Source organism: Lepus europaeus, chromosome 10, assembly GCF_033115175.1.
Source record: "Lepus europaeus isolate LE1 chromosome 10, mLepTim1.pri, whole genome shotgun sequence".
NCBI lineage: Eukaryota > Metazoa > Chordata > Mammalia > Lagomorpha > Leporidae > Lepus > Lepus europaeus.
This window is the reverse complement of record NC_084836.1, coordinates 84460923-84488054: the sequence shown is the minus strand read 5'-3', so window position 1 is coordinate 84488054 and position 27132 is coordinate 84460923. Positions and strand designations below refer to the sequence as shown.

At 45.5% G+C, this 27132-nt stretch overlaps 1 protein-coding gene across 4 annotated transcripts in view; it reads right to left on the bottom strand.

Moving 5' to 3' along the window:
- KIF16B (kinesin family member 16B) overlaps positions 1-27132 on the bottom strand; it is a 328211-nt gene that overhangs the window by 7762 nt on the left and 293317 nt on the right. For 3 of the 4 annotated variants that reach the window (XM_062203841.1, XM_062203843.1, XM_062203842.1), the window contains one exon: positions 3403-6247. The exons of the other annotated variant lie outside the window; for it this stretch is intronic. In XM_062203841.1, the coding sequence (XP_062059825.1) occupies positions 6089-6247 (159 nt within the window). In that variant the 3' untranslated portion in view covers positions 3403-6088. Of the gene's footprint in view, positions 1-3402; positions 6248-27132 lie in introns of those variants that run through there. 4 annotated transcript variants of the gene reach the window in all.

Here is a 27132-nt window from a genome sequence, read left to right as displayed (position 1 = left end):
GTCTCTTTTTGAATCGGGAAGATTCTGGCTTTCCAGCGATGGAGAAGGGGCTAAACTAACTTGGTGAACCTCAAATTTCCAAAGAAGTCAGTGTTTAGAGAGGTAAGATTTTACCATCCCATTTTCAAATAAAGGGGAATGAAATGAGTATAGTGAAAGAAGGGCTGTGTGTTATCATTTTGCAAGAGGTGCTCAATGGGCATAGCTTTCTGGAGACAGTGCCTGGCCCCGTGCCCAGAATCCCATAGTGAAAAGGGCTTAAGTTGCTGTCTGCAGGGGACACAAATATACAAACTCCTTTAGTTAACTTCCTTTTGTATTTCTCTACCATTCTGAAATTTACCAGGGTTCTACTGGATCCCCAAAGAAACATTCGAAGGCTAACAACCTGGACAATACCAATATTACCCCTCTAATCCCAGAGCACCACTCTTGGGTCAAGTTCACATAGATGGCTACAAAAACTACAAATAGGTATTTTTTTTGTTCAACTGAGAAATAATTCCCTGTGTGTGAAAATCAAAAATTGTCTGCCATAATCAGTTTTCATCTAATGAATTATCAGAAAAAACTCTCAACAGAAAAAAAAAAAGATAAAAGAAAGTCCATAACTGCGTCCTGTTCTCATGTGTGGAACAAGCCTGTTGTTAAGAGGAAGAAAACACAAGGTTTAATTTGTGAGGAATGAGTCTCTCTAGATTAATGGTCTTTAATTAGTTTTCCAAAAACATAAATCACCTGTCCTGGTAACTTAAAATTGAAGCAATTCCCATGGAGTTATTTTACCTAAATTTTCTTACTCCCCTTTCTTTTCATTTAAGAGGCAAGGGGAGGGAACGACCTGATAAAGTCCAGTCTGAACCAGTCCTTCAGGTGTGTGTGGGACCACGGGAGAAGGTCTCACGTGGCACCATGTTTTCCTTATGACACCTGCAGGCAACACTGGAAGCATCTGTAAAATAGAGTGGATTTGAAAACCTACTAGCACTGTTGGAAGCAGACATAACTGAGCGTCATGGTTCATGTCACTGCTGACTTGTTATCTGCCGTCTCTCGGAGGGGCTGAGGTTGCCTCGTGGCAGGCTCAGAATGTGAGTAATAAAGGAACTACTTCACAGAAGAACTCTGCTCTCCACCTCTGAGCACATCAGAGGGAATGATGCTCCTGTGACCGGGTGCTCAGAGAGACGCGCAGAAAAAAACTCTCATCTTTAGAAGATGAACCCAGAACTCCAACTTGTCCCCCAGCATTGAAGCTGGGAACTGTGCTTCCCCCAAACTCCTTGGAGTGGGCAAAGCGCATGGGATGTTCTAGGCTTTTAAAGTTTCTGGCTGATTCTGCCCAGATCTGGATGCATGCACTGTCCAGAGCTCTGAATGGGTAACTCAGGGATCAAATTTAGCAGAACCACCTTTTTCTCAGTAAGAAAAAAATGTGAATTTGTGCATTTAAAAAAAAAAAAAAAAAAACTTGAAATTACCCAGGGACTGGGGAAACCTGTATGTGTATCTTCAAGGCATTTCCACGTTAAAGACCAGAAAGAAAACCCCCAAGATGTCATCATTGGAGAGCCAGAATGACTCCACGGTTCCCTACTCATATGCCTGAGTGACAGGCTTGAATTTGAATCCTCTGAATTTAGCAACAGCAAGGTCTGAGTGGGGACCAGGATGAATGTTGCTAAGAAATTATGGGATATGTACTCTATGGATACTACAGAGTGGTTAAAAAAAATGAAATTTGGTCATTTGCAACAAAACAGAGGAATCTAGAAAACATACAGTCCCAAAGGGAAAAATATCATATGTTCTCCCTCATCTTTGACAACTGAGCACCTAAAAGGGAACCTGTAAAAGCGAAACTGACACTATGAGAAGCAATGACTTGATCAGCCCTTGTCCTGTCAAGGAACAGCTTACTATTTTATTCTTTTTAGTATTTTCTTTTTCTTCTTAATACCATTGGTTGAACCCTTTACTTAACACAGAATTACTCTTAGGTGTTTAAATGCAACTGAAAATTGATCTCTGTAAAAAATAAAGAGTGGGAATAAGAGAGGGAGAAGATGTACAGTTTGGCACATGTTCCCACAGACTTATACCTAGAAAGCTAAAAACTTGCCATGGGACTCCAAATCCCATTAAGTTGGCAGATACTAATGCCATCATACTAGTTAAAGTGATCATTTTAAGTGCATAACTGATCATAAAGATAGGAATAAGTGTCAAATGGATCACATAAATAAGACCAAGTGTCTGCTAATAACAATAGATAGAATTAAAAAGGAGAGAATGATCCAACATGGAAAGCAGGCCACACAGCAGACTCATAGGATGACAAATGCCCTAAACAGCACTCTGGCCTCATAATCAGCCCTTAAGGCATTCGGATCTGGCTAAAAAGCTCATGAGAGCATTTTAGGCATGGAAAGTCAAGACACTGTAGCAAAAAATGGCCTACATGAAAGATCTCTGTGAGTAAGATCCCAGTGGAAAGAAGGGACCATCAAAGAAGGAGCTACCTTTCTCTGAAGGGAGGAGAGAACTTCTACTTTGATTATGGCCCTGTCTAAATAATGTCAGAGTTTGTGGACTCAAAAGACTTCCATAGCCTTGGAAGCTCATGACAAGAGCCTCAGGTGATCACTGACGTCATAAATAAGAGTGTCAATTGTTAAATCTAAAGGAGTTACTGTGCACTTGCTCCCCATATAGGACCTCTGTCCTTTATGAGTTATACTATTAGAATTAACAGTAAAACTGGCCGGCGCCGTGGCTCAACAGGCTAATCCTCCGCCTTGCGGCGCCGGCACACCGGGTTCTAGTCCCGGTCGGGGCACCGATCCTGTCCCGGTTGCCCCTCTTCCAGGCCAGCTCTCTGCTGTGGCCAGGGAGTGCAGTGGAGGATAGCCCAAGTGTTTGGGCTCTGCACCCCATGGGAGACCAGGAGAAGCACCTGGCTCCTGCCATCGGAACAGCGCGGTGCGCCGGCCGCAGCGCGCTACCGCGGCGGCCATTGGAGGGTGAACCAACGGCAAAAGGAAGACCTTTCTCTCTGTCTCTCTCTCTCACTGTCCACTCTGCCTGTCAAAAAAAAAAAAAAAGAATTAACAGTAAAACTTGTCTTCAAACAGTACTTCATACTTTGTGTGTCTGTGTGGGTGCAAAGTGTTGAAATATTTACTTAGTATAGAGTTGATATCCTTAAATAAAGATAATTAAAATGAATCGTAATGAAGAATGAGATGTGAGAGGGAGTAGGAGGTTAGACGGAAGTTGGGGGTAGTAGGGAGGGTATGGGGTGAAGAACTGCTATATTCCAAAAAGCTGTACTTATGAAATTTATATTTATTAAATAAAAGCTTTCCAAAAAAGAAAGAAAGAAAAACAATTGTGATTAGAAACAAGTTTGGTGCACATATTTACAGCATAAGCAAGATCTGGGAGGGAATGCTAAAACTACTGAAAAAATTCTGTTCAAATTCCTTAGATCCATCCACTATAAAAGCATTTACAAATTGGAGCATGTCAGTCTGAATGGTGAAAGGTGGACAGTGAGGCATTTTTTGGCTATTTGTTGCCCTTGAAAGTAGAGTAAACCACATTTAATTTTCCTTAACTAATTTTCCTTAACTCATTTAAAATCACTCTAATCAATGAAGATTCAGTTTTTTTTTTTTTTTTTTTTTTTTTTTTTTGACAGGCAGAGTGGATAGTGAGAGACAGCGACAGAGAGAAAGGTCTTCCTTTTTGCCGTTGGTTCACCCTCCAAAGGCCGCTGTGGCCAGCGCATCTCGCTGATCCGAAGCCAGGAGCCAGGTGCTTCTCCTGGTCTCCCATGCGGGTGCAGGGCCCAAGGACTTGGGCCATCCTGCACTGCACTCCAGGGCCACAGCAGAGAGCTGGCCTGGAAGAGGGGCAACCGGGATAGAATCCAGCGCCCCAACCGGGACTAGAACCCGGTGTGCCGGCACCACAAGGCAGAGGATTAGCCTGTTAAGCCACGGCACCGGCCTGAAGATTCAATTTTGTCACCCTAACTCTGTCATCTTCCCTGTCTTCGTTCCAGGAAGGAATTCCATTGTTTGTTTAGATGTAACTTCTCATTTGTTTTTCAGCTTCCCCTCATGTTTTATTCTGATTCGGCTGCCTCTCCGTCAGACAGGAAGTGTGTCTTTCACACCCACACATGAGCAACTGCAACTGGCCCAACTGCGATCCTTTCTTCCTCTGCTGTAACCTAGGGTGGAAGCTGGCTATCACAGAGAGGACATATTATAGCTGCTGTAGCCAGTACTCAAACTTCAAACTCCATTACTGGGAGTGAGGATTGGTATGAAAGGATTTTCTGAGTCCTGTACTTCTTACAAAAACATGTCTATTTATTCTTGCTAAGTATCCTGTGAGTGTTTAACAAAATGCTTGCCACGGCCTCTGATGCCAGCCCAGAGGGGCGAGAGATGGATTTTCTGGTCAGCAGAAGAAAACCATTTAGTTTACTCAGCAAACGAGGGACAATCTTTATCACTTTGACTTCTTTTAAATAAACGACCTACTGTTAATTATGATCTCCCCAGCTTTTACCCTTTCATCTCTAGTTTTAAATTTGCCAGTAGTAATTGCTCCTGAACCTATGCCTGTAATCGTGACTACAGACAAAAGCAGGTTTTCTGCAGCAATTAAATAAATAAAGTCCTTTTTTAATGCTAAACTATGATATTTAATTAGTGCCATGATAGTTTTCCTCCTTAAAGGGATAATTACATCTTTAAGCATATTTTTTCAGGTTGGAGAGCTCTGTTGTACAGGCAAATTCTAGAAGGCTGAGTGTAAACATGTTCTCTTAACCATTCATTTGTCACTTCACTCATTACTATCACTGCATTTCCTACAACACAAATGCTAAATTATATATTAGTATCCTTCCAAGAGCATTAGATCAATTTTTAAACAGATCAGTAGGAATAACCATGTTACGAACTTAAAATAAACTGAGCTACAGAGTAGGTTCCATAACTTCATTTAATATTGATAGCAGCTCCACTTACATTCTGGAAAAGCAAACACCTTTGACAAATTTGGTGTGAATGATTATATATTTTGATACAGCCATTGTACAGGAGTGTGTACATATATAAATCTATAGGTAGATAATTATATACATTTCAATATATACCACATATATATTTTTTCTACTTACATTTTCCATTTTAGTAAAACAAAGCAGTTTTACTGTACATAGAAGTGCAATGCTACATTAAGTCCTGAGTCATTTAAGGGATCATTAATAAACAACCATGAACTCTAATTTTTCAGCTGAAGATCCAAGAAATTCTGTAACAAAATGTTAACAAAACCATGTTTTAAAAATATGCATTCAGCTTTGCGCTTGTTTTGTGCTTAGCAGAAAAAGCTTGCGAATGCACAGTAGCCACTTAGATTTGGGAAAATGTCCTTGGATACTCAAGGCTAAACAAATGTCCTATTTGTAGGGATTTATAGGAGTTTTAAGGGATGCCACCTACATCCAATTTGTCAAGCATGGAAGACTTCAGTCATGATTGGCTCAAAAAATCCCTTTTGCAGAATATGAAATTCTGTGTAAACATCAGTGTTTAGATATTATAGAAAAGTTTTGATTCAAATGAGCAAGAAAAAATACAGTGAAATCAGTTAGAATGCTTTTCTTGGGATACGGCCAGCCACATGGAAGGAATATATAAAAATAAGAGCCTATGTTGGTGAAAGAGGAAAACCAGATGCAGGTCATTTAAGGGTGGTCTGGTGAGCCACCCACTAGGGGAGGACCCAGGGTGGCTTGGCTCGGGGAGCCCGAGATCATCAAGCCACATCCATCTCGCCACAGGGGACAGACTGCTGAGCGGAGAGAAAGAAGCACTGGGCAAAGGCCACATCGGACTGCAATGGAGCAGTGACAGCCGCCTGGCCAGGGCGCCAGCGGCAGACGAAGCCCCCTCCCCCACTCCCAAACTGAGGCACTAGGTAAGACAGTGTGAGGTGGTCTGCCTGGCTCGGGCCGCGCTGACAAGAAGGCACTGCGTCGGTGGTTCCGCCGTCCCCCTCGGCTCTACCCCGTCCCGTGGCTGCTGTAGTCGAAGACTCCCTTTTTGAAGAACGGCGAGAACTCACAGATGGTGTGTTTGGAGAGGGTCAGCCCCACTTTGTCGATGTGTAGGGGAGACGTCGCAGACTGGAGCATCACGCTGAAAAAGTCCCTGAGGTATTTCTGGGGAGACACGAGAGTCAAGAACATGGTCAAGATATTGCTGGGTGAAGTCGGGAGAGAGGGGAGGGGTCTGCAGACAGCTCCCTACTCGCCGGGAACGGAGCCGTCACTGCCATCAAAGGTGGTACCTGAGCAATGTCCTCCACTGCCACGGCCATTGTCAGCCCAACGTGAGAAAACACAGCAGCGATAGCCAGAGACACAGGGGAAACTTCTTTGGCTCGGGGCTCTGATTCATAGCAACGCTGCCTCGGGTCTTTGTATAGACAATGCCTGCAGAAACGCCTGTGGTGCTGGGCACAGGGGATGTGCTGTTTTCAGCAACCATGCCACTTGGCAAGAAAAAAGTAGGGAAAAAAAAAGCGAACTTCTCTTCAAGTTATTCATTAAATAGAAAGTCACTGAAAAGGGAAAACAAATGGCCATGATGCCTATTGGTACCTCCTCTGAATCCTCCTATGGAATGAAGGGCAAGGGGCGGGCATGTGGCACAGTGGTTAAGACGCTGCATGGGGCCCCCGCATCCCATATCAGAGTGCCTGAGTTTGAGTACCACCTCCACTTCCGGCTCTAGCTGCCTGCTAACGAATACCCTGGGAGGCAGCAGGTGACGGCTCAAGTACGTGGGTCCCTGCCACCCACAGGGGAGACTCAGGTTGAGTTCTGTGTTCCTGGCTTCAGCCTGGTCCATTCCTGTCTGTCGTGGGCATTTGGGGAGTGAACCAGCAGACAGAAAATCTACTCTGTCTTTCAAGTAAGTAAATTAAAAAAAAAAATGAAATAAAGATAAAATAAAGGGAAAGAAATACAGGTGACTAGCAGATTAGTTCAACCACTGATATTTACAGATCACTTTGCTAACCCTATCATTGTCAACAGTAAGAAATTCTCACTAAGAAGACTTGCTCTAGACCCCTGACTCTCTCCCTCCCCGGCTGCAGTGCTGGTCACACTATCTACCTTTCCTAGCACTGAGGAAGCAAAACATTATCTGAGACGAGGCTCCAAGATACTGGGGACGAAACCAGACGTGGGTGCTGGAGGGATGTGTTCAAGGAGAAGAGGTCACGCAGAATGGTTCACCTATTTTGGGTCATGCAAATCTCACCTAGAATAGCAACTGGGGAGGAGGAAAGGGGTTAGTGCTGAACATTCATTACTGTCTCCGTTCACTGAAACAATGCAAACAGTCTTGGCATGAACTTAGAAACTAAATGTAACAATGCTGGACTTCTGAGTAACAGGAAAAATTATCTAAGAAATGTCACCTAAAGCCGAGAGCAGAGGGCACCAACTGGGCCGTGTGTGTGTGTGTGTGTATGCATGTGGAGGGATCCTTTCCTGCAACACCCAAAGACATTTTGACCACCACACTGTGTGGGGATGCATCCAGTGGGTAGAGCCCAGGGCCATTGCCAATGCCCAGCAGGGTTCAAGGCAGCCCCTGGGGCAAAGAATTATCCAGCCCCAAAGGTCAACAAGGACACACCTGAGAGACCTGATCCCAGAGGAGGCAGAATTCAGCCTCTTCTATCAAATACCAAACGGAAATATACTTCCGAGATGACATACCTTGCTTGAGGGAAATGTGCAAGCTGTTCCCTCAAATGTAATAACAATGATTACTAATCACAACATTTGTTTATTTACGGTTTGTGGAAACATCATTTTTCATGCTTTCTTGAAGGAAACTGATGCACGATCAACAGCACGTTCTCATACTGTACAAGCGCTGACCCATGTGGAGCACGGCCACATCAAGAGCAGACGTCTGCGCTGGCCCCAGACACTTCTGAAGTCACCAAAGTTGGTGCAGTCACCACACCCTGCCTAGAGCTAGTCTTCCCCTGATATCTATTTCCTGGTAAGGAAGCTGTTGCAGAGAGAAGACTTGAAAGCCAGCTCTCACAGCCTCAGGTTTCCCAGTTAGGTGGGCTCCTGGCTCCATTGTCTCCTGGCAACCTTTCAAGGAAGGATCTTGAAACTGAAGTCAAAATGAGGCAAGAAGGTACCAAGGCCAACTGCTGAACGATGAAGTTCTTAATCCTAGTGCTTGTGTCCATCAGGGAGGCAAAAGAGAACTTGAACTTCAGCCTTGCTGGAGACGGGACCCTGAGAATAACAACTCTAAGGGGTTTGGAATTCCATCAAACATGAGGACCAGTAAATATCGTAGGCTTCACCCAACCAGTCAAGGCTGGTGGGGAACTGCATGAGCCCTGCTGGCTTGCTTTGGGAAAATCAAGAGTGAACGGATTTAAACCAAGGAAGAGAGGGAGCTCACCGACTAGTGCATGGAGATGTAACTCTTGCACAGTTTAATGCATGGATGAAGCGAGACGCACTGCACAGGCGTCCCCTCTGTAGCTCCGGGTGGCTGCCACCTCAGGTCTCCCCCAGGCTGCATTAAATGTGCAGACTGATGTTTACAACAAACCTGCCTTTGAGATGAACTCTGACAGCCTAGGAGGCAATTTAAATCTGGGAACAGATGTTGTATCAACATTTGTCATAATTAGTTCACAACGTAGGGTTCCTTTAAAGGGCCAATAAAGCCTGAAGGGTGTAATGAGAAGAGAAATAACAGTTAAAATATAAATAAAAGAAAAAGAGGAAGTATTTGAGACACTTTCTCTTCCAGAGCACTACTATAAAGAGGGAACAAGTCAGGTGCACGTAAGGCCTCTTTTTTTTTTTTAAAGATATATTTTTATTTATTTGAAATACAGAGTTATAGAGAGAGGTAGAGACACACACAGAGAGAGAGGTCTTCTATCTGCTGGTTCATGCCGCAACAGTTGGAGCTGCGCTGATCTGAAGCCAGGAGCCAGCTTCTTCCTGGTCTCCTATGCGGGTGCAGAGGTCCAAGCACTTGGGCCATCTCCTACTGCTGTCCCAGGCCATAGCAGAGATCTGGATTGGAAGTGGAGCAGCCGGGCCTAGAACTGACGCCCATATGGGATGCCAGTGCTTCAGGCCAGGGCTTTAACCTGCTGTGCCACAGAGCTGGCCCCAGGCTTCTTCTTTAAATAAACTCATTTGCAGGGCTTGAGACAAACCCCACAGTGGGAGAACTGCTTCAGCTAACTCTACAGAAGAGGGTTTTCTTTGCATAACACATCAATACTGACCAGCAGAACCAGGCAGACTGCTCCCTCAGTGCAAGGACATTATAAGATCAGAGGTAATTTTGCAATGACCTCAAGGTACTCTCAAGTCTGGAAGATGAGGTATGATCCTGTTGGCTGTGTCCAGCACCAGGTGCTCCAAGTGGGTTGAGCAAGTTCTGATGAGTGACAAAACCAAGGGACTGGGACTAGGGCTAGTGGCAGAACAAAAATTCCAGAAAGTTCTTGAGGCCATGGACAGTGTCTCCTTCTTCTCTGTAGCCCCCTCTCAGTCTGGCACACTGCTAAGCTCAGGACACATGCTGAGGAGAAACTGTAATGAGTGATGAGAAAGTTTTTTTGGCGTTGTTCACATTGAGGTATATACACAGAACACAGCCCAGTGAATTTTTCAGAAAAAGGACATAGGTATGTGACTAGCATCTAGGTATAAACAGCATAACCCCAGCAGCACCCAGGCAGCCCTCCTCATCCTCCCTTGCCAGGGGCACCTGCTATCCTGACATCTAGCATCAGATGTTAGCCTTGCCAGATGTCAAACTCCCTGCTAGTGGAGCCACACGGGGGACACTCCTCTGTGTCTGGCGTGTGCAGCTCACCAGCACGTTCGTGGGGTTCACCCCCACTACGCGTGTGCCAGGGGTGTGGTGACTCAGTGCCTACTGAGGCCGTGCGGCATTCCACCTGTAAGCACCCGGGATGAACAACAGTGACTGGGCGGTTGGTCCTGTTGTTTGAGATTCTCTTCCACAAAGAAATCCTCTTTCATGTGTTATGGGTGTCTGGTAAGGCAAGTTGATCATTATGCTTCCAATGAAGATGTTTCACCCTAGGGTTTCAGGCTCAATCATAGATCAGCCCGCCTACTAGAACTCTGCTCTTAGAGCGGCTTAGAACACGTTATCATTATGCATAAGAAATGTAACACACAGTTCCAATAGTAATGTCTGTTGCTTGTGTGCAGTGCTTTCTACAGCATCTGTGGCGGAAGGGAGAACATTAAAATCCTCCTGTCAAAGCTATCTCTTTTTTTTGTGGCTCCAAAGGCATCTTAGCCCTCACCAGCGTGTGAAAAGGGAATCCAGGAGCCGAGCTGCATCCCCGGGGCAGCGCACTCTATAAAAGGGAACTGCAAAAATGGAAGGACATTAGAGTTTAAGTGACTTAGCAGGGTCAAAAGGGCACAGTATGAAAAGGATTTGTGAAATCCAATATCCAATTTCTCTTTCTGACTTTTCACAGGACATTTTCTCCATGGGGGAAAGAAAAAGAAATAAAAGAAAGGCATATTTAAATCTCTATAGCCTGTTAAGGACCACAGAAGGGCCTGCAGTCCTAGCCCACCCCCGTGGTGGTGGGGCCATACCTGAGTCTTGCTTTGTTAAAGGCCCTGAATCCCAGAGCTAAGAACACTGCCCCGGGGTGTTCAGTGTGAGGGCCCTGCCCTGGGCACACGGGAGCATGATCGCAGTGGAGCAAATCCTTCTGCAAGAAGAATGCAAACTGGCCACTGGATGTGAGGGCAGAGCAGGGGTTCGGTCTGAGAAGATGCCCAGAGAAAGGAGGCCACAGGGGACAGAGGGAGCTGTGGGGACAAGAGAAGAACGGGAGGAGTGGGGGGGGGAGTGGAGGGAGAGGAGAGGAGGGGAGCAGGACAACATAGGGGACAGATGCCCACTGATTTAGCTGTTTACAAGGTGGCAAAAAGGGACGTAATCATAAAAAAATATATCAGACTTCTATCTAGGTTATTTAGTTTTTGCTACTTGGATAGGCACTAAAGTAAAAATAAGGTGTTTTCTTATCAATGTTTTCAGAAAATCAAATTTAGATGGCTAATCTTTAAGACATATTTCAATACCAACACAGAGCGCTTGGATTTCATGAACTGCCTTTCTTGGAAAGGTTTCAGGCATATGAGTTTGTTGTTTGGAAAAGTCAACCTAGGCCTGGGCAGGGAGTGGGTCTGTTTGAAAGGATATGTGACTCTGGCCTGTGATGTAAAAAAATCTCCTCCAAAGACGACAAATCCTGTAGCTGAGCAGGGGAGTGCCTGAAGCAGAGAGACGAGCAGGGCACCCCTTCCCTGGGGCTCCTGAACCCCCTCTCTCCCAAGTGGGTCTTTTGTATTAGCCCTGTGCCTGGCCACACCCCCAGCACATACACGGGACTGTCCCCCATGGGCTCACGCCAGCGGGACTAGCCACCCTCTTGCTGCTCTTAGGGTGAGGCCACTTATCAAGGGTTTGCAAGGCTCTGAGCACTGTGAGAAGCCCTTGACTGATGTATCTTATTGATGAGGTAGAGACTATCATCATTCCCATCTTAGGGATGGAGAAATAGGCCCAGGAAGCATGGTTCACGGGGTATACACAGGGGTATATTCGTGGGGTATACTCACAGGGAGTGGGGCTCTCACCCCAACTTCCCATCTCTAGAGGGTGACAGGATTCCCAGGCTGCCGACTGCAGGGCCTGCCATACCCTGTTCTCCTTGGATCCCCCTCTGCTGGGCACCCCATCCCTCCCAGAGCCAGGCTGTGTACCCTGGGCATCTCAGCTGCTTGGGCCAAACACGCCACCTTTCCTGGCCCAATGGGCTCTCATGGGGACCAGCAGACACTGGGCTCCCCAGATTAATGCTCACATGGAAAGATCTCTTTCCGCCTGGGGGCCAGTGCAGTATAGTTCACACTTGTTTGGTGTGCACTGGTGATTTTCCCAGGGCTCTACATCCTTTTCCCTTCCCGCAGCACCCAGATCTCCATTTGAAGAAACACCTTTCCTTTCTCTGGGGATTGGCTATCTGGTCAACTAAGGGCTGAGGGCTGGCAAATTCTTCTTGCTCATGTTCTGGGACAGACACCTTGCAAAGCCAACAGTGCTTAGGGACAGGCGTCTTCTATACAGTGGAGCTGCTACCAGGGAGCATTTCCAAGAGGGAGAGAAACCCAGGCTCCTCAGTGAAGCCCAGGCGGTCCTAGGATGGCCTTTGATCTCTGTCCATCCCCAAGGCTGTGAGATGATGAGTCCATTTTCTTACAGTGGACACCGTTCCCAATCCAGCTAACTGACAGCCACCCCGGGCCACTGGCAGGCAGCAGACTCTGGTCTGTGGGCCACAACCCAGCACCTCCAGGGCCAGCTCCTCTAGGGCCAGCTCCTCCAGGGCTCCCCTGTTGTCAGGCCCAGGCATCTGCCCATGATGCCCTTCTCCTAGGAAGAGGTGGATCCCAGGAGGCTTTTGGGAGTGATGTTTCAGAAGGCTGGGGATGCCTGACAGGTATACACCCAGCCAAGCGATATACCAGCAGGCTCCCACCCCAAACTGTGATCCGTGGACCAATCTTTAAAATTCCAGTGCCACTTCGAAACACAACAACTAAACATTATTAATCTTTTGAACCAAAACACGGGCATGTATGGTCTATTGGCTGTGTTAATGAGTTCTGAAAGGGGAAACGTGCTCCCTAGAGCAACACAGGGTAATTCAACAAGAACTCAGTCTATTATTTAAGAGCTGTAGTCTGGTGCCTTAATCAATACACTGCATCAGGACAAAAAAACCCACATACTTGAAATTATAACACGTTGTTACATGCTTTTTCATTTCAGACGGTCTTGAGGAAGCTGCTGTATTAATATGATTCATGTGTGACCCACAGTGTACTGTCAGTGTAAACTCTGGCGCAAAAGAAACGTGCCCTGAAGTTGCTGGAATGACCTGGGCAGGCTTTGCTGTGTTCCTTTTCTTTCCATCTCTGGGTTTTCTGCATGAAACGGTGGTCTGGCCACAGGCACTGACTGTGGGCTCTGTGATCCATTCCAACAAAAACCTGCAAAATCAGCAACATATGACATGGTGTGGTCCCTCACATCTTACAGCCATTTCCCTTCAGGTCCAGAGTTTTAAAGGGGGAGGGGGGATTGAGGAGTGGTGTCCAAGCTCAGCCAATGGGAGCAGGCCAGCACGTGTGCAGACCTGTTGGGGGAACATCAGGACCGGAAGGAGAACACGCAGGGCCTCGAGGGTGGATGCTGGTGCACAGGCACCTCCACAAAGCATTTCCAAATTCATGAGTTCAGGCGACCCCTAAGACATGGGCAGGAGGTGTGAGAGTATGAACCTTTCACGTGTAGATGAGGAAACTGGGACCCCCAGGGGCAGCAAGTTGGTCCACATCAACAATCCCTAAAAGGACAATAAAGCGACTGGCTCTTCAAATTTGGGAAAGAGTCAGACTGGTCCAATGTAATTCTTAAGGCTGAATCCCGAACGGCTGGTGCTGTGGCACAGCAGGTTAAACAGGGTTGGGTCCCGGCTGCACCACTTCCAACCCAGCTCCCTGCTGATGTGCTGGGAGGGCAGCACAAGATGGTCCAAGTACTTGGACTCCTGACATCTGTGTGGAAAACCCAGCTGGAGTTCCAGGCTCCTGGCCTTGGCCTGGTCCAGCTCTGACTGTTGAAGCCATCTAGGGGAATGAACCAGGAGATGGAGGATCTCCTTCTTTTTCTTTTCTCTCTTTTTTTTAAGATTCATTCATTTAGTTGAAAGGCAGAGTTACGAGGTCCAGAGGCAGACACACACACACACGCACACACACAGAAAGAGCCACAACAGCCACAACAGCCAGAGCTGGGCCTATCCAAAGCCAGGAGCCAGGAGCTTCTTCCGGGTCTCTCACATGGGTGCAGGGGCCTAAGCACTTGGATTATTTTCTACTGCTTTCCCAGACTATCTTCTACTGCAGAGAGCTGGATCAGAAGTGGAGCAGCCAGGTTTCGAACCGGCACCCATATGAGATGCTGGTACAGCTGGTGATTGCTCTATCTGCAACTCCACAGCGCCGGCTCCTGGAAGATCTCTCTCCTCTCTAACTGGCTTTCAAATAAAATCTTTTTTTTTTTTTTTAAAGATTCAAGCCCTGAAGCCTGAAATCTAATAATGTGAAGTGGCCTTTTAGGGGGCTGTCCAATCCATGCTCACATTAGGCTCCCAGAATTTTCCTTGAATTTCAGTCACCTCCCATGCATGCATGTGTGTACACATATGTGTGTGTGTGTGCAGGATGATGCCGCGATGAGAATTAGGGCCTACAGAAGCAGCTGAAAAACCTCATTCTCCTTCTTTCTATTTTGGCTCTCTTTCTTCTCCTTTAATTAGCAGGAGGACAAAGTCAAGACTGTTTTGTTTAAATAGAAAGTTTCTGCTTTTATAGGGCTCATGGCTATAACTGTGGTCTACTGCTTACTTCCTGTACAATACATCACCCCGACTGTGTCACCTGAATGGTTTTCCCAGACATCTCATTGTTGTGGAGTCCTCCTCATTATACAAAATTTTAACATAAATCTATAATTTAATTTAAAGTTATTGAAGTTATTGAAACGGAAACATTATTTAAAAATGCAATGGGGCCTTACCGGCCCTTCCATTGTGACATATTAATAGGGGAGAGAGCTCAGTGGCGATTCTCATTCCCAGAAGTCATTAGACACTGAAGTCGCTTAAAGACAAGTTCCAGTCCAGTGGCACTTTCATTTACCCAGTGGCCTTTGGAAGATTCTTCACTGTCCGATGGGCTCTGGAGACAGATCACATGCAGATGGGGACACATCCTGGGGTGTTTCTAGAGCTGAGGGAGGTCTGGTCACCACTGGCCACACTTACTAATCAAAGGAGCAGGGTCGGTATGATTCAGCCAAGTCTTCCCATAAAGACTTCCATCTGAATGCTGATAGCTAACTTTTCAGGAATCCTAAAATTAGGCTACACTGGGGACTGGCGCCGTGGCTCACTTGGTTAATCCTCCGCTTGCGGCACTGGCATCCCATATGGACGCTGGGTTCTAGTCCCGGTTGCTCCTCTTCCAGTCAAGCTCTCTGCTATGGCCTGGGAAGGCAGTGGAGGCTGGCCCAAGTGCTTGGGCCCCTGCACTCGCATGGGAGACCAGGAAGAAGCACCTGGCTCCTGGCTTTGGATCGGCATAATTCCGGATGTAGTGGCCATTTGGGGGTGAACCAACGGAAGAAAGATCTTTCTTTCTCTCTCTCTCTCACTGTCTAACTCTATCTGTCAAATAATGAAATTAAAAAAAATTTGGCTACACTGGATCAAATATGCTGGGTTCCTTTCTCAATGCGCCTCCAAATGTCCTCAATACTCTGATAGAATTAGGACAGTTTGATTCAAGTAACTCATTCATCCAGCACAGAATTGCACACCTGCTGTCCACAACGTGGTGTGCTAGGCCCTGAGCATCAGGTGTTCACAAGACAGAGAGTGTCTCATGGGCCTGCCCATATATTTCCTTGTTCAGAATCATTCCTGGCTTGTTCCTGTTGGTAGGACGATACTGCAAAAACTTCATTGAAAACTGTGCATGATGGGAACACTGCATAGATTTCAAAATGTTTTTTGCACCAAAATAAATTTATCTTTTAATTCCCTTTTTCCCCCCACAAACGTTTTGAAGTGTCCTTGCACTTGGCTCCCATCACTGAAATCCCACTTAAGGACCAACTCAGGGTTTCTTCTATCATTGACTTTCTTCTCTTCAGACATCACTCAAGTCCCCAGCAAGCATCTACTGAGAGCGTTCTACACGCCAGCTCTGGGCCAGGGGCCGTGGCAAAGACTCCATGTTTATCATGAGTAACTGACAGTCTTGCCAGAGGGATGGACAGGCAGAGCAGTAACTGAAATACGGCTGTAAGAGAACAGAAATGAGGTGCTTTGGGGGGCACACAGGAAAGGCATCCAGTTTAGTCCTGGGAACTGGTGAGTTCATGGCAGGGCCTGGAGCATACGTTGTGAGTATGCACAAAAGCTAGGGGTGGGAAGCAGAGCTGTGGGCACCAGCCACAGCCTGGTGCGACTGGAAGACAGGCAAGGCCCATTCAGCTCGGCGGATGTACTCTGACAGAGGGAACTGCTCCCCAGCCAGCAGTGGGTCAGCCCTCACAAGGTGTGCCCCTCACTGTGGGCTCCTGGCACCATAAGCTATGCTCACAGTCTCGTCTCTGTGACCCACAGAGTCTTGCCATGCCTCTAGTGCGTCTCTACCATCTCCAGGCACAGCTGTCGGTCAAGTGATGCTTATAAAGACAGGGAGCTTCCATGAAACTCAAATGCCTGCCAAGCTCCAACTTCCACCTCCTCTACCATCTGCCCAAAGGTAACCTGAGCCATTGCAGAACCTCAACTGGACCTCCAGTGTGAGACTCGCATTTGGCTCTTTGTAGTACCTTTTCTCAGCCTTTAGCAGCCCAAATCAGGGCTGAGCAAGCTTTAGTCTGTGAAAGCCTGGATGGTATATTTTGGGCTTTGTGGGCCAAGAGGTAAAATTGAGGATATTGTGTGGGAACTTAAATAATAGCAGAAAGAAACTTCCTGCTGCACCCGCCCTGCTTTCCTGGCGTGGGTCACCCCAGGTGGTGGGCACGCTGTGCACCCCGTGCTTTTCTCCTCTCCCAGAAAGCCCAGTCATCTCAATTTGGGCAGCTGACTAGAAGTGAGGCAACTTCCCAGACTGAGGCTCTATCGCTTTGTGACTGGATCTTGCCACTGGCAGAGTCTGTGGCAAGCGACTAGCGTAGAGCCTGGGGAGCAGTGAGACATGGCTATAGCCAGAGCAGCAAGTACTAGGGGAACAAGCAGTGGGCCTGCTTTGTCCCATGGATCACAGTTCCAGCACACGTGAGCAATGCTCAAGACGGTATGCAAGCAGGCGACAGGTGGGTATGACCTCTGGGCCTGTTGTCAGTTTTCCATAGCAGCATAATGAGTTTATACAAGCTAAGTGGCTTGAAACAAAATCTATTTATTAGTTCAAGTTTCGTGGCTCAGAAGTCCTGGCACAGTATGGACAAACTCTGCTTGTGGTCTCAGTTTGAAAGCCAGGTATTGGGCAATCTGGGCTCTTACACAGGGCTCAGGGGAAGAATTACTTCCAAACTCATTCAGCTTCCAAACACACATAGCTCACCGAGACAGCAGGATTGAGGTCCAGGTTTGGGGTCCCTTTGCTGGCTGTCAGCCAGAGGGTACTCTTAGTACCTAAAGGCCACCCACATCCCATGGCTCTTGCCTTCTCCCTGTGTAAAAAAAAACAACCAGTCCCCTCATGCTTCAAATCTCTTTTGCTACCAGCCAGAGAAACTGCTTTTAAAATGCCGACATGATTAGATCAGGTACACAAGGATGATCTCCCTTTTCTGTGTAATACAGTGTGGTCACAGAAGTGGCACTGCCTCATACTCACAGGCTTCCCATATGCTCAAAGGTCAAGGACAGTGTAAGGGTGAGGGTCATTGGGGGCCACTCTCAAATTCTTCTTACAATAGGCCTGCAGTGTGCCAACCTTCAGTAAACTGAAAAAAAATTTTTTTTGGCATCCTTTCTCCGGTCCTCATAGAACTGGCAATATCACAGCTGATGGCTCTTAGCCAGACCTTTGGTCCTTTAACAAAGGAAGGCTACAGTGAAGAGGGGTTGGAACAGAACTCTACATATCCAGTCACCTTTCTGATATATTTGCTCATCACTTTGGGTGGGGATCATGTCAAAGTTGAGGTTCCTGAGGTCCAGAATTACCCTTTAAAAATGACATTATTATAAAAGCAGGACCCATTATTGTTTTAACACAAGCTTCTGAATGTCATGCACAAGGTCCAGAGGAGTTGAAGGTGGCCAAAAAGAGGAGGTTGAGATCGAGAAGGTGGCATGTCTGATAGCCTGCTACACGGGTGGTCCCAAGAAAGTCACAGACTTGCGTGGCCCCTGCCCTTGAATCTAGGTGGAACCTGTGAGTTGGAACCAACAGAATGCACAGGAGGTGATGCTGTGGTGATGAAGTCACCTCAGATGTGCCAGTGCCCCAGTTGAACCCACGCGTGGTGGAGCTAGATCAGAACGCAGCAGAAGTAGCTCACCTAACACCACCCAGAGGAGATGAGGCACCCAGCTGAGCCCTGCCCAAGCTCTGGAATCAGAACTATCAGCAATAAAATGGTAATTGTTTTAAGGTAATAACTTTTGGGGTAGTTTGTTACACAGCAATAGAATAAGGTAAAAGATATGGGAATAAACAAAATCAGTCAAAGCAGAATGAAAAAAAGTTTGGTTTCCATTTATAATTTATGGATAGATATAAATTACTGTTTTGTTGTACTTCATGCCAACCTCTTCCAATCCTTTTACTATTTCCAATGAGTAATTCTGTCTTAGCATGTACTTTTCTACCAACTACTCTTATTTTTCCTAGGTTTTAAGTAAATACTTGAAATAAGTAGTCATCATTTGAAAAATAGGCATTTACATCTTGATGTTACAGAGAGGTCTGAGAGCTCCCAGTTAAGATTCATCAGGATGAACACCTAAGTCTGTGATTACAGAATCAGAACTATTCATTGCAGCTATTCACAGAATCTTCTTTATGAGTTTAATGACATAAGCATATTGTATTGAATTATTATGGTACTGCATCAGTCGGATTCATAAATTTAATATACTCAGTCTGGTTCACATATAGCAATAAAATCCAGCAAGCTTTAAAAAATTTTTACAAGGACGTGTGTTTAAAGTCTACATGGTATTAAATTTTTACAGGGTGATGTTCTTACAGGGGGTATTAAGTAGCATCACTGACCACAATGACCCAGTCTGGTGGACCAGCAAGCTTATAGTAAAACCCCACACACAGGGCAGCCATGGCAGCAAGACCAGGACCTGTGTGGGCAGTGAAGCTGATTATCTTTTCTCTAAACCACAAGTCACAATCAGCCTGTCTTCTCAGCTCATGGAGAGGAGGACTGCCTTTATCCTGTACCTGTGAGCCAGAAGTGAGGGCACGTGTCAGCTGCAAGGGAGGAGGTCAATGGTCTACACTTGGTTGAGGCAAAAAATGGGAGAACACTGTGGAGGGAGCTTAGTTCCCAGGGCTCCCCCTGAATCTGAGTTGATGATATGTTTGGATCTAGGTAAGGGTTTGGTAACAGATTCAGCGCAGATGCAGAGTGGCTCATCCCCCTCCAGCACTGAGGAGAAGGCAAGAAGAGAACCCTGGAAGTGGCTTATTCGTGTCTAATTTTCCACTGTGACTTATCCTATGCAGCTGCCACACTGGGCATGGAGACGTCACAACATGCAGGTTTGGGAGACGCACCAGCTCCTCTGCACCTGTTTCCCCATGTGATTATAGTACAAGTGGGACGTCCCAACACTGAAATATGAAATGCTCCAAAATCCAAAATGCTTGGAACATCGATGAGGGTATCACAAGTAGAAAATGCTTCATCATAAGGCTTAGCTTCATGCACAAAGTTATTAAAACTATTGGAAACAGTTATGTTTAGGCTTTGTATATATAAGGTATCTATGAAACAAAGATGAATTTTATGTTTAGACTTGCGATCCATCCCCAACATATTTCAATATGTATATACAAATATTCCAAAATCTGGAAAAAAAGCCCAAATCTTAAATACTTCTAGTCCCAAGCATTTCAGATATGGGATATGCAGCTTGTACCTTCTTCTTAGGATCAGAAGACTAAATAAGCTACTGTCTACCAGGTGCTTGGGACAGGGCCCCATTCACAGTGTACACTTGGTAAGGAGTCAATATTATCATCTTTTTAGCTTTGCTCTCAGGGAGTTAATAGGCAAATATATTATTTTTCTCCTTTTAGGAGTTTAAAAGCACATGGGCATAAAATGTGGAGCTATTTAACTTTCATGTTTTCCACTTCAAAGGAAAGTAGACGACAGCAAGAATCTGATTCCATCCCCCCTCCCCCAAAATCATCTCCTATCAGATGTTGGTAGAACCTTTATTTCAAGAGTTTATTCAAAGTGAGGAAGAGTTAATATGTTTTCAAAAATGGGGAATCACATTTAAAATCAGTTGAAAATCTACCACATACCAGCTAAATTAATTATCCACAAAAGCTTGTTTTAAGAAACAGTTTAGATGCTGAGATTGTGAAAAACTGACTTTTGAGACACAAAAAAACCGTATTATTTTCTTTGTTCCTAAGGTCCTGATTCTTTCCCACACCGTGTAAAGCTTCAGAGGCTCCTGGCGTGTGAGATGTCATGACTGTTCCAAAAGACCAACACGACACGATGGCAATGCTTTGCTGTCGCACCCCCAGCTGTAACGTACTGACACATTCCAAGAACCAGGTCCTTAGAACTGCAGGATCTTTGCCAGCACCAGAGAGCCTGCCTGTCTGTAGAACCCCAGAGCTGATCTGGGGCCGCCACGTCAGGAACCCTGCATGGCTTCAACACTTTCCCCTCTTGTGGCTGTGGCTTTGGTTGAACAGAATAAGCCCTCCCTTTAATATGTGACCTGAGGTCATTTATACATCGATTGCCAATTCCTTTTGGGAAATTCCACTACCTTGGCCCATGCCATGAGAAGACAGAATCGCTGAATTCGGGGTGAGAGGGGAAGCTCTGGCCACCGCAGGAGGGAAGACCTGTGGCCCTTTTTATGTTCTCTGGACGAGGGGCTCCTCTGGATCCCCGTGGGACTTGGCCTTGCAGATTAGCCTTTAGCCTTAGTGTCTTGACATGCTCCTACGCGTCCTGCTTGAGCCACGGTCCACTTCCAGGTGGACCTGAGGGCGGCCCAAGATCCTCCCCCGTGGAGGGGATTATCTGAGGATTTGGATTATCTGCACCAATGACCCTTTCACTGGGGACAATGACGGAGGCCTGCCTATGTCAGGGAAAACAGAGGCAGGAAGAAAAATCAGACTAGAACTCCTCAAATACAACATCTGTAGCTCTCAAAAGGGATGGGGTGGGTATGTCCTGCAAATAAAGAATTCCTTTTCCAAACAGACAATACCTGCAGAATTAAGAAACTAATTAAAAATGTATATACTAATACGTGTGTGCCCAGCAGTTGCTCATGAAAACACACCATTTGCTAAACACTTGGTGCAACGTATGGCTATTAGTTAATGCTATAGGTAAACAAAAAGCTATTTGGTAATGCTATAGATAAACAATGAGAACTGTGAGCTTTCTTGTCTTAAAGATTTTCCTATGCAGCAAAATTTCACAGGTTTACAGTATCTCCTTTCTCTTGAACAGACACATTTACTAAATTCCTCTGGAAGGGAATCTATTGGATCTTAATTGTACTTCAAAGCCAAACTTCAGAAATTCTTTAAAATGTCCTGGGCACCTCTTAAAGCCTGCGAAGTTGCTGCAGACAAGAAAGGAAGAATGTTGCCAACAAGGCGGCTGATTAAACATGCTCTTCCTTGGACACATGTGTCTGGCTGTGTTAAACACCAAATGAACCCGGAAACTGGGAGCGCCAATCTTTCACCTGTCAAGACTTTCAGCACCATTGACTGTCTTCAGCTGAAATGCCGAGAAGGTAGTGCAGTGAAAGTCAACAAGGAGCATTGGCAAAATGTGGACAGAAAGGTCTGCCTGATCAAAGGGAAACCTCACCGGCCGGAGATCCTGGAGAGAACTATGGGGCCACGTAATGTAAGAAGCAATGCGCTACCTGGGGCTAAGTTGACAGAGTTAAGTTTCTCTCCCTTTCCCCTTCTCCCTCTCCCTTTCCCGTTCTCTCTCTCCCTTTCTCCCTCCCTCCCTCCCTCTCTCTCTCTCTCTCTCTCTCTCTCTCTCACACACACACACACACACACACACTCCTTTCAAAGTAATAAATCTAAGTGTGGGGCCGGCACTGTGGTGTTGCAGGTTAAGCTTCTGCCTGTGGTGCTTGCAAACCATATGGGCCAGTTCGAATCCTGGCTGCTCCTCTTCCAATCTGGTTCTCTGTTATGGCCTGGGAAAGCAGTGGAAGATGGCCCAAGTCCTTGGGCTCCTGTACCCTTTTGGGAGACCAGGAAGAAGCTCCTGGCTTTGTGGCCATTTGGGGGAGTGAACTAGCAGATGGAAGATCTCTCTCTCTGTCTCTCCCTCTATCTGTAACTACCTTTCAAGGAAATAAATAAACCTTTAAAAAATTGTAAGTGTGTACTGACTGAACTGTGAGTTGATTATGCCCAAGCAAGAAACTGTGAGTAAATGTAATTTTGAGAACTGGAACTACCACAACAAATGGAAAAGGAAAGGTGAACATACAGTAAGAAGCAAGAATAATCCAGACTCAAGCCACTAAGAGCAGAGGCAGCCTTCCTGTTGCTTGTCACATTTAACCAGAGAGCTCTGAAATTCAAACCCCAGGAGCCACTGGGGTTGTGCTTCCAGCTGGCTAAAAAAAATCCACTGAGAAAGAGGCAATGTCTTCATTTGCTACCATTTTCAACTTTGATTAGGAAGTGATTTCTTTATGCTAACATCAGTTTCTTAATTTTACTTATAAATAATATGAAACAGGTGATCTCAATTAGAAAACAGATTGGGCAAAGTCTTAATTTTTTCCCTTAATTTTTTTTTTTTTTTTTTGCTGCCTGGAATGAAAATTATATATGTAAATGTAAAACGCCTTGCAAGGAATTGCTGGGAATAGAAATAAGTCTATCTAAAAATGGATGAGAGCTTTACACGGGCAAATAACAAAGGTAAAAAGTTGTGTGGGACTGAAACAAACTGATGCTTTTATCCATTTGTTTCCCCTTAAATAGTATCATAAAGGGCTGCAACGTATGCTGGGATGCATCAGTGATATGAGATATAAGTGACACATATAGAAGAAAAGAGGATTGTCAGGGAAAAAACAGCTGAATTCTAAAAGAAAGATGCAGCTTACAAAGACAACAAAGGGCAGGTTGAAGTTCACCAGCAACAGCCAGGTGAGCACCTTTTAGCTAAGGAAAGCAGAATTTATTTGGGAAACATCTGAATAAATGGAGTAAGGGAACTAGAGCAGCTGCACGGAAGCCTGATGCAAATTGGGCTTCGTCACAGAGCAAGGATGGCTCCCAAATGTTGATGTGCAGCGCGAGCAGAGAACTCGGTGGAGATGGATGGAGAGCGTGTTGTTAAAATGCATGAATACACAAGAAGCAGTCTGAACGTGTCTTTTGACTGCTGAATAAAAGAAATGTATGAGTGGGAACTGTGCTGATATCAGTGGGAATAAGCAAAACTATTTCAGGAAACAAGAAGTTAGGCCTTCAGGGTCACAACAACACTAGAAGATGCGAAAGTAACAAATGGAATATAAAAACAAGTGAGGAGCGGTGGGTGCGTTGGTGCAGTGGGTTAAACCACTGCTTACGATGCCTGCATCCCGTATCAGGATGCTAGTTCAAGTCCTGGCTGCTCTGCTTCTGACTCAACTGCTACTGTTTTCTGGGAGGCAGCAGATGATGGATCACTGCTGATGTAGGAGACCTGGATGGAGTTCCAGGCTTTTGGCTTTGGTCTGGTCCAGACCAGGCTGTTGTGGGCCTTAGGCCAATGAAGCAGCAGAAGAAAGATATTTCTCTCTCTCTCTGTGTGTGTGTGTGTGTGTGTCTGTGTGTATGTATCACTCTGCCTTTCAAGTAGGAGAAAATTTTTAAAAAGTTACATCATTTTCAAAAGGCGATGAAAGAATGAGGTGAACCACACAGTTCAGTGCTTCTCAAACCACCTGCAAAGGAGCAGTTGATCGACTGATTGATTGATTGACTGAGAGAGACAGAGAGAGAGGCAGAGGAGGAAAAGAGAGGAGACAGATAAATGAGAGAACCAGATCAGAAGGTTCAACACTGAATGAATGGAATTCCAGGAAGAAACAATAAAAAAAAAAAAGTCTTCGTAGAGAAAATCCTCAAGAAAGTTTTCCAGAAGTGAAGGATATGAAAGAAACTGACAGAGCCCATGGAGGGGTGGACAGAACTGATGGGCTGATGACCAAAGCTGAACTGCAAAGGCTCAGGCCATTGAGGACAGAAAGAGGGTCTTATCAAAAAAAAGGCTCACCAAGTCTCTGGGGGGGGGGGGGCATGGGGAATAAGTGTATCAAATGCAGAGGATCAAGAATCAAAAGGGTTTTGACCAGCTTAGCCGCAGCAATGGAATTAGAACATGATGGAGAAACAGCTTTGAAACTGTGAAAGGAAATGGTTTCCAACTAACATTCTGTATACAGCCAGTGAGCAGATCAATGAGGATATTTCCAGAGATGTTTCTGGAAAGTTACCTCATGTACAGCCCTTTGCAGGAAGCTAAGAGCAATGTGTCTCACCAAAATGAGGTACTGCACCAAGAAAGAGGAAGACATGGAGAACAGGGAGCAGGGACACATTCCAGACACAGAGAGAGAAAGCGAGCAATCGATGCTGGGGAAGGGAGACTGGAGTGTAGCAGGTGGGACTTGGTCTGACTGGAGCAGACCAGGATGTTTCAAGAGAGATATATGCAAGGAGGTTATATTAATGCAATATCTGATGGCCAAAATGTTTGAGAGGAGATTCACACAACTGACCTAGAATGTCAAGCTGAATCAGCGATGAGTACATAATGAGCGAAGCAAAACAAAACAGAAAAACCCCAGCAAAACCACGCTGAGCTCTCCATGGTCCTGACACAGCACATGGGGACACTGAGTAGGAGATGGCAGGTTTTTCTGCAGGTTTGAGGAGCAGGGTGGTGGAGGGGAAGCATGTTGGGGAACCATTCACCCATTCACAGTTGAATGATAATGGATAGCACTCAGAATTATAAAACAAATCAGAAAGTAGAAATATGTGAAAGTAATTTTGGTTTGGAAGAAAATACTAAAAGGTATCGAAATGAATTGCTGCTAGGGGAAGGGAAATGGACAGTAAGAAGATTGCGTAGGGCACTGCTGCTCAGAAAAGCCTAATAAAATTACCTAAACATCTCCAACACTGGCATTGCTTTTTCTTTAAAAAAAATTATACCTAAGAAACAGCAAGAGGGTCTCTCTCTCTCTCACACACACACACACACACACACACACACATACAGGAAAATATTCAGAAAGAATATCCACCTAAACCCATCTGAGCAGTTACCTGTGGGTTTAAGACTCACTTTAGGCAAAGCAAATGAAGGAAAGGGAAAAGCCCCAGCAGCAGGGGTATTGTTGAACAGGTGTCTGCTGTGGGCAGCTGGGCTTATTCTTGCTAGAGACCTCCTCAGAAACAGTCGCGTGTGTGTCCATTCTGTCCAGGAAGGGGTGTTACCTCCAGCAACTCACCTCCCCCTAATCATCTGGACTGTGCAGGTCAGGGCCTGAGGGGGCTGCCTCGGCTGCAGAGAAGGGTGCTAGCATGCACCAGAACTGCCCTCCATGGGCATGCTAACGTCATAGGTAGGTCAGCAGAACCCAGCATCTGTCAGCCCATGGAAGGGGACAGGATTGGAGTTGCTGGTGATTAAGGGGGAGCTTAGCTTTGGTGGCAAAGAGGCGCCCTTTGCTTAGTGGTGCTGTGAACCACCCTGGAGAGCCAAGACTAGGCAGCGAATGTGGTCTTACTAGGCTTCTGGGTCTTCTGTTCCTGGCTTCAGGTACTGCGTTTCCTCCAGGGTTATCACTTAGTCTTTAGCATCTAATTTTCTGATGAGGTCTTGGTGATTCACAGCAAGCATATTCATTATTTTTCAAAGGATAAACAAGCATTTTGAAATATTTAAAATGCAAGCTTTATTGCAATCGTAGGTCATAGAAAATCAAGTGAATGTGCCTCATACACCGAGCCTTAGCAAATCCATCATCAAAATGATTCCAAAGCCTTCATGGAAGACAAAGAGAAGCCCTTAAGCTCCCAGCTTGCCCACTGTCTCAGCTGGACTCCAACAAGCCAGGTTGTGGCACCTCCGCTGGGAGCAGCCCCAACAGCTGCTGGCTCTGAGGTCCCTAGGGGACCAGGCAATCCTGTCATCAGTTCTAGGAGCTTGTTTTATGTTTTACAAGAGTGAATCCATATTGTACCTTATTCTATTGCACAACAATTCTACCTGCCTATATAATTATATAAAGAATATTCAATTATACCTGCAAATGATATCTATAAACATACCTATATAGCCATAATCTATATGAATATACATCTAACTATATTTATCATTGCACCTCTAATTCTATTCATATAATAAAAAGTATAGATAATTGTATGTCTATATAATTATACCTCAGTATACAAATTGAACATCTCTAATCTCAAAATCCAAAATTCAAAAACTTTTCAGGCAGCTGCAAGACACCAAAAATGTAAACTTTTACACCTGATTTCATGTGACAGGTCATAGTCAAAACACAGGAACATTAAAAAGATTATATGAAATTACCTTCAGGGAATGTATGTGAAGTTCACGGAAATGGAATTAGAAGTTTATTTGGTACAAAAAGTTTTGAGAGCCAATAATAGTTTTTTTTAAAAAAAAGATTTACTTATTTATTTGAAAGTCAGAGTTACACGAAGAGAAGGAAAGACACAGAGAGAGCTCTTCCATCCCCAATTGGCCAGAATGGCCAGAGCTGCACTGATCTGGAGCCAGGAGCTTCTTTCAGGGCCCCCACGCAGGTGCAGGGGTCCAAGGACTTAGGCCATCTTCTGCTGCTTTCCCAGGCCATAGCAGAGAGCTGGATCAGAAGTGGAGCAGCCAAGTCTTGAACCAGTGCCCATATAGGATTCTGGCACTGCAGGTGGTGACGTTACCCACTACGCCACAGCGCCAGCCCCCAGAATAGTTGTTTTATAATACCTATTTTTCCTGAGCTTTATGGAGACCCCTTGTATGCCTCGCTCTCAAAAGCTTTTTGCACTAAAACAAACATCTTTTAACTTCATTTTTCCAT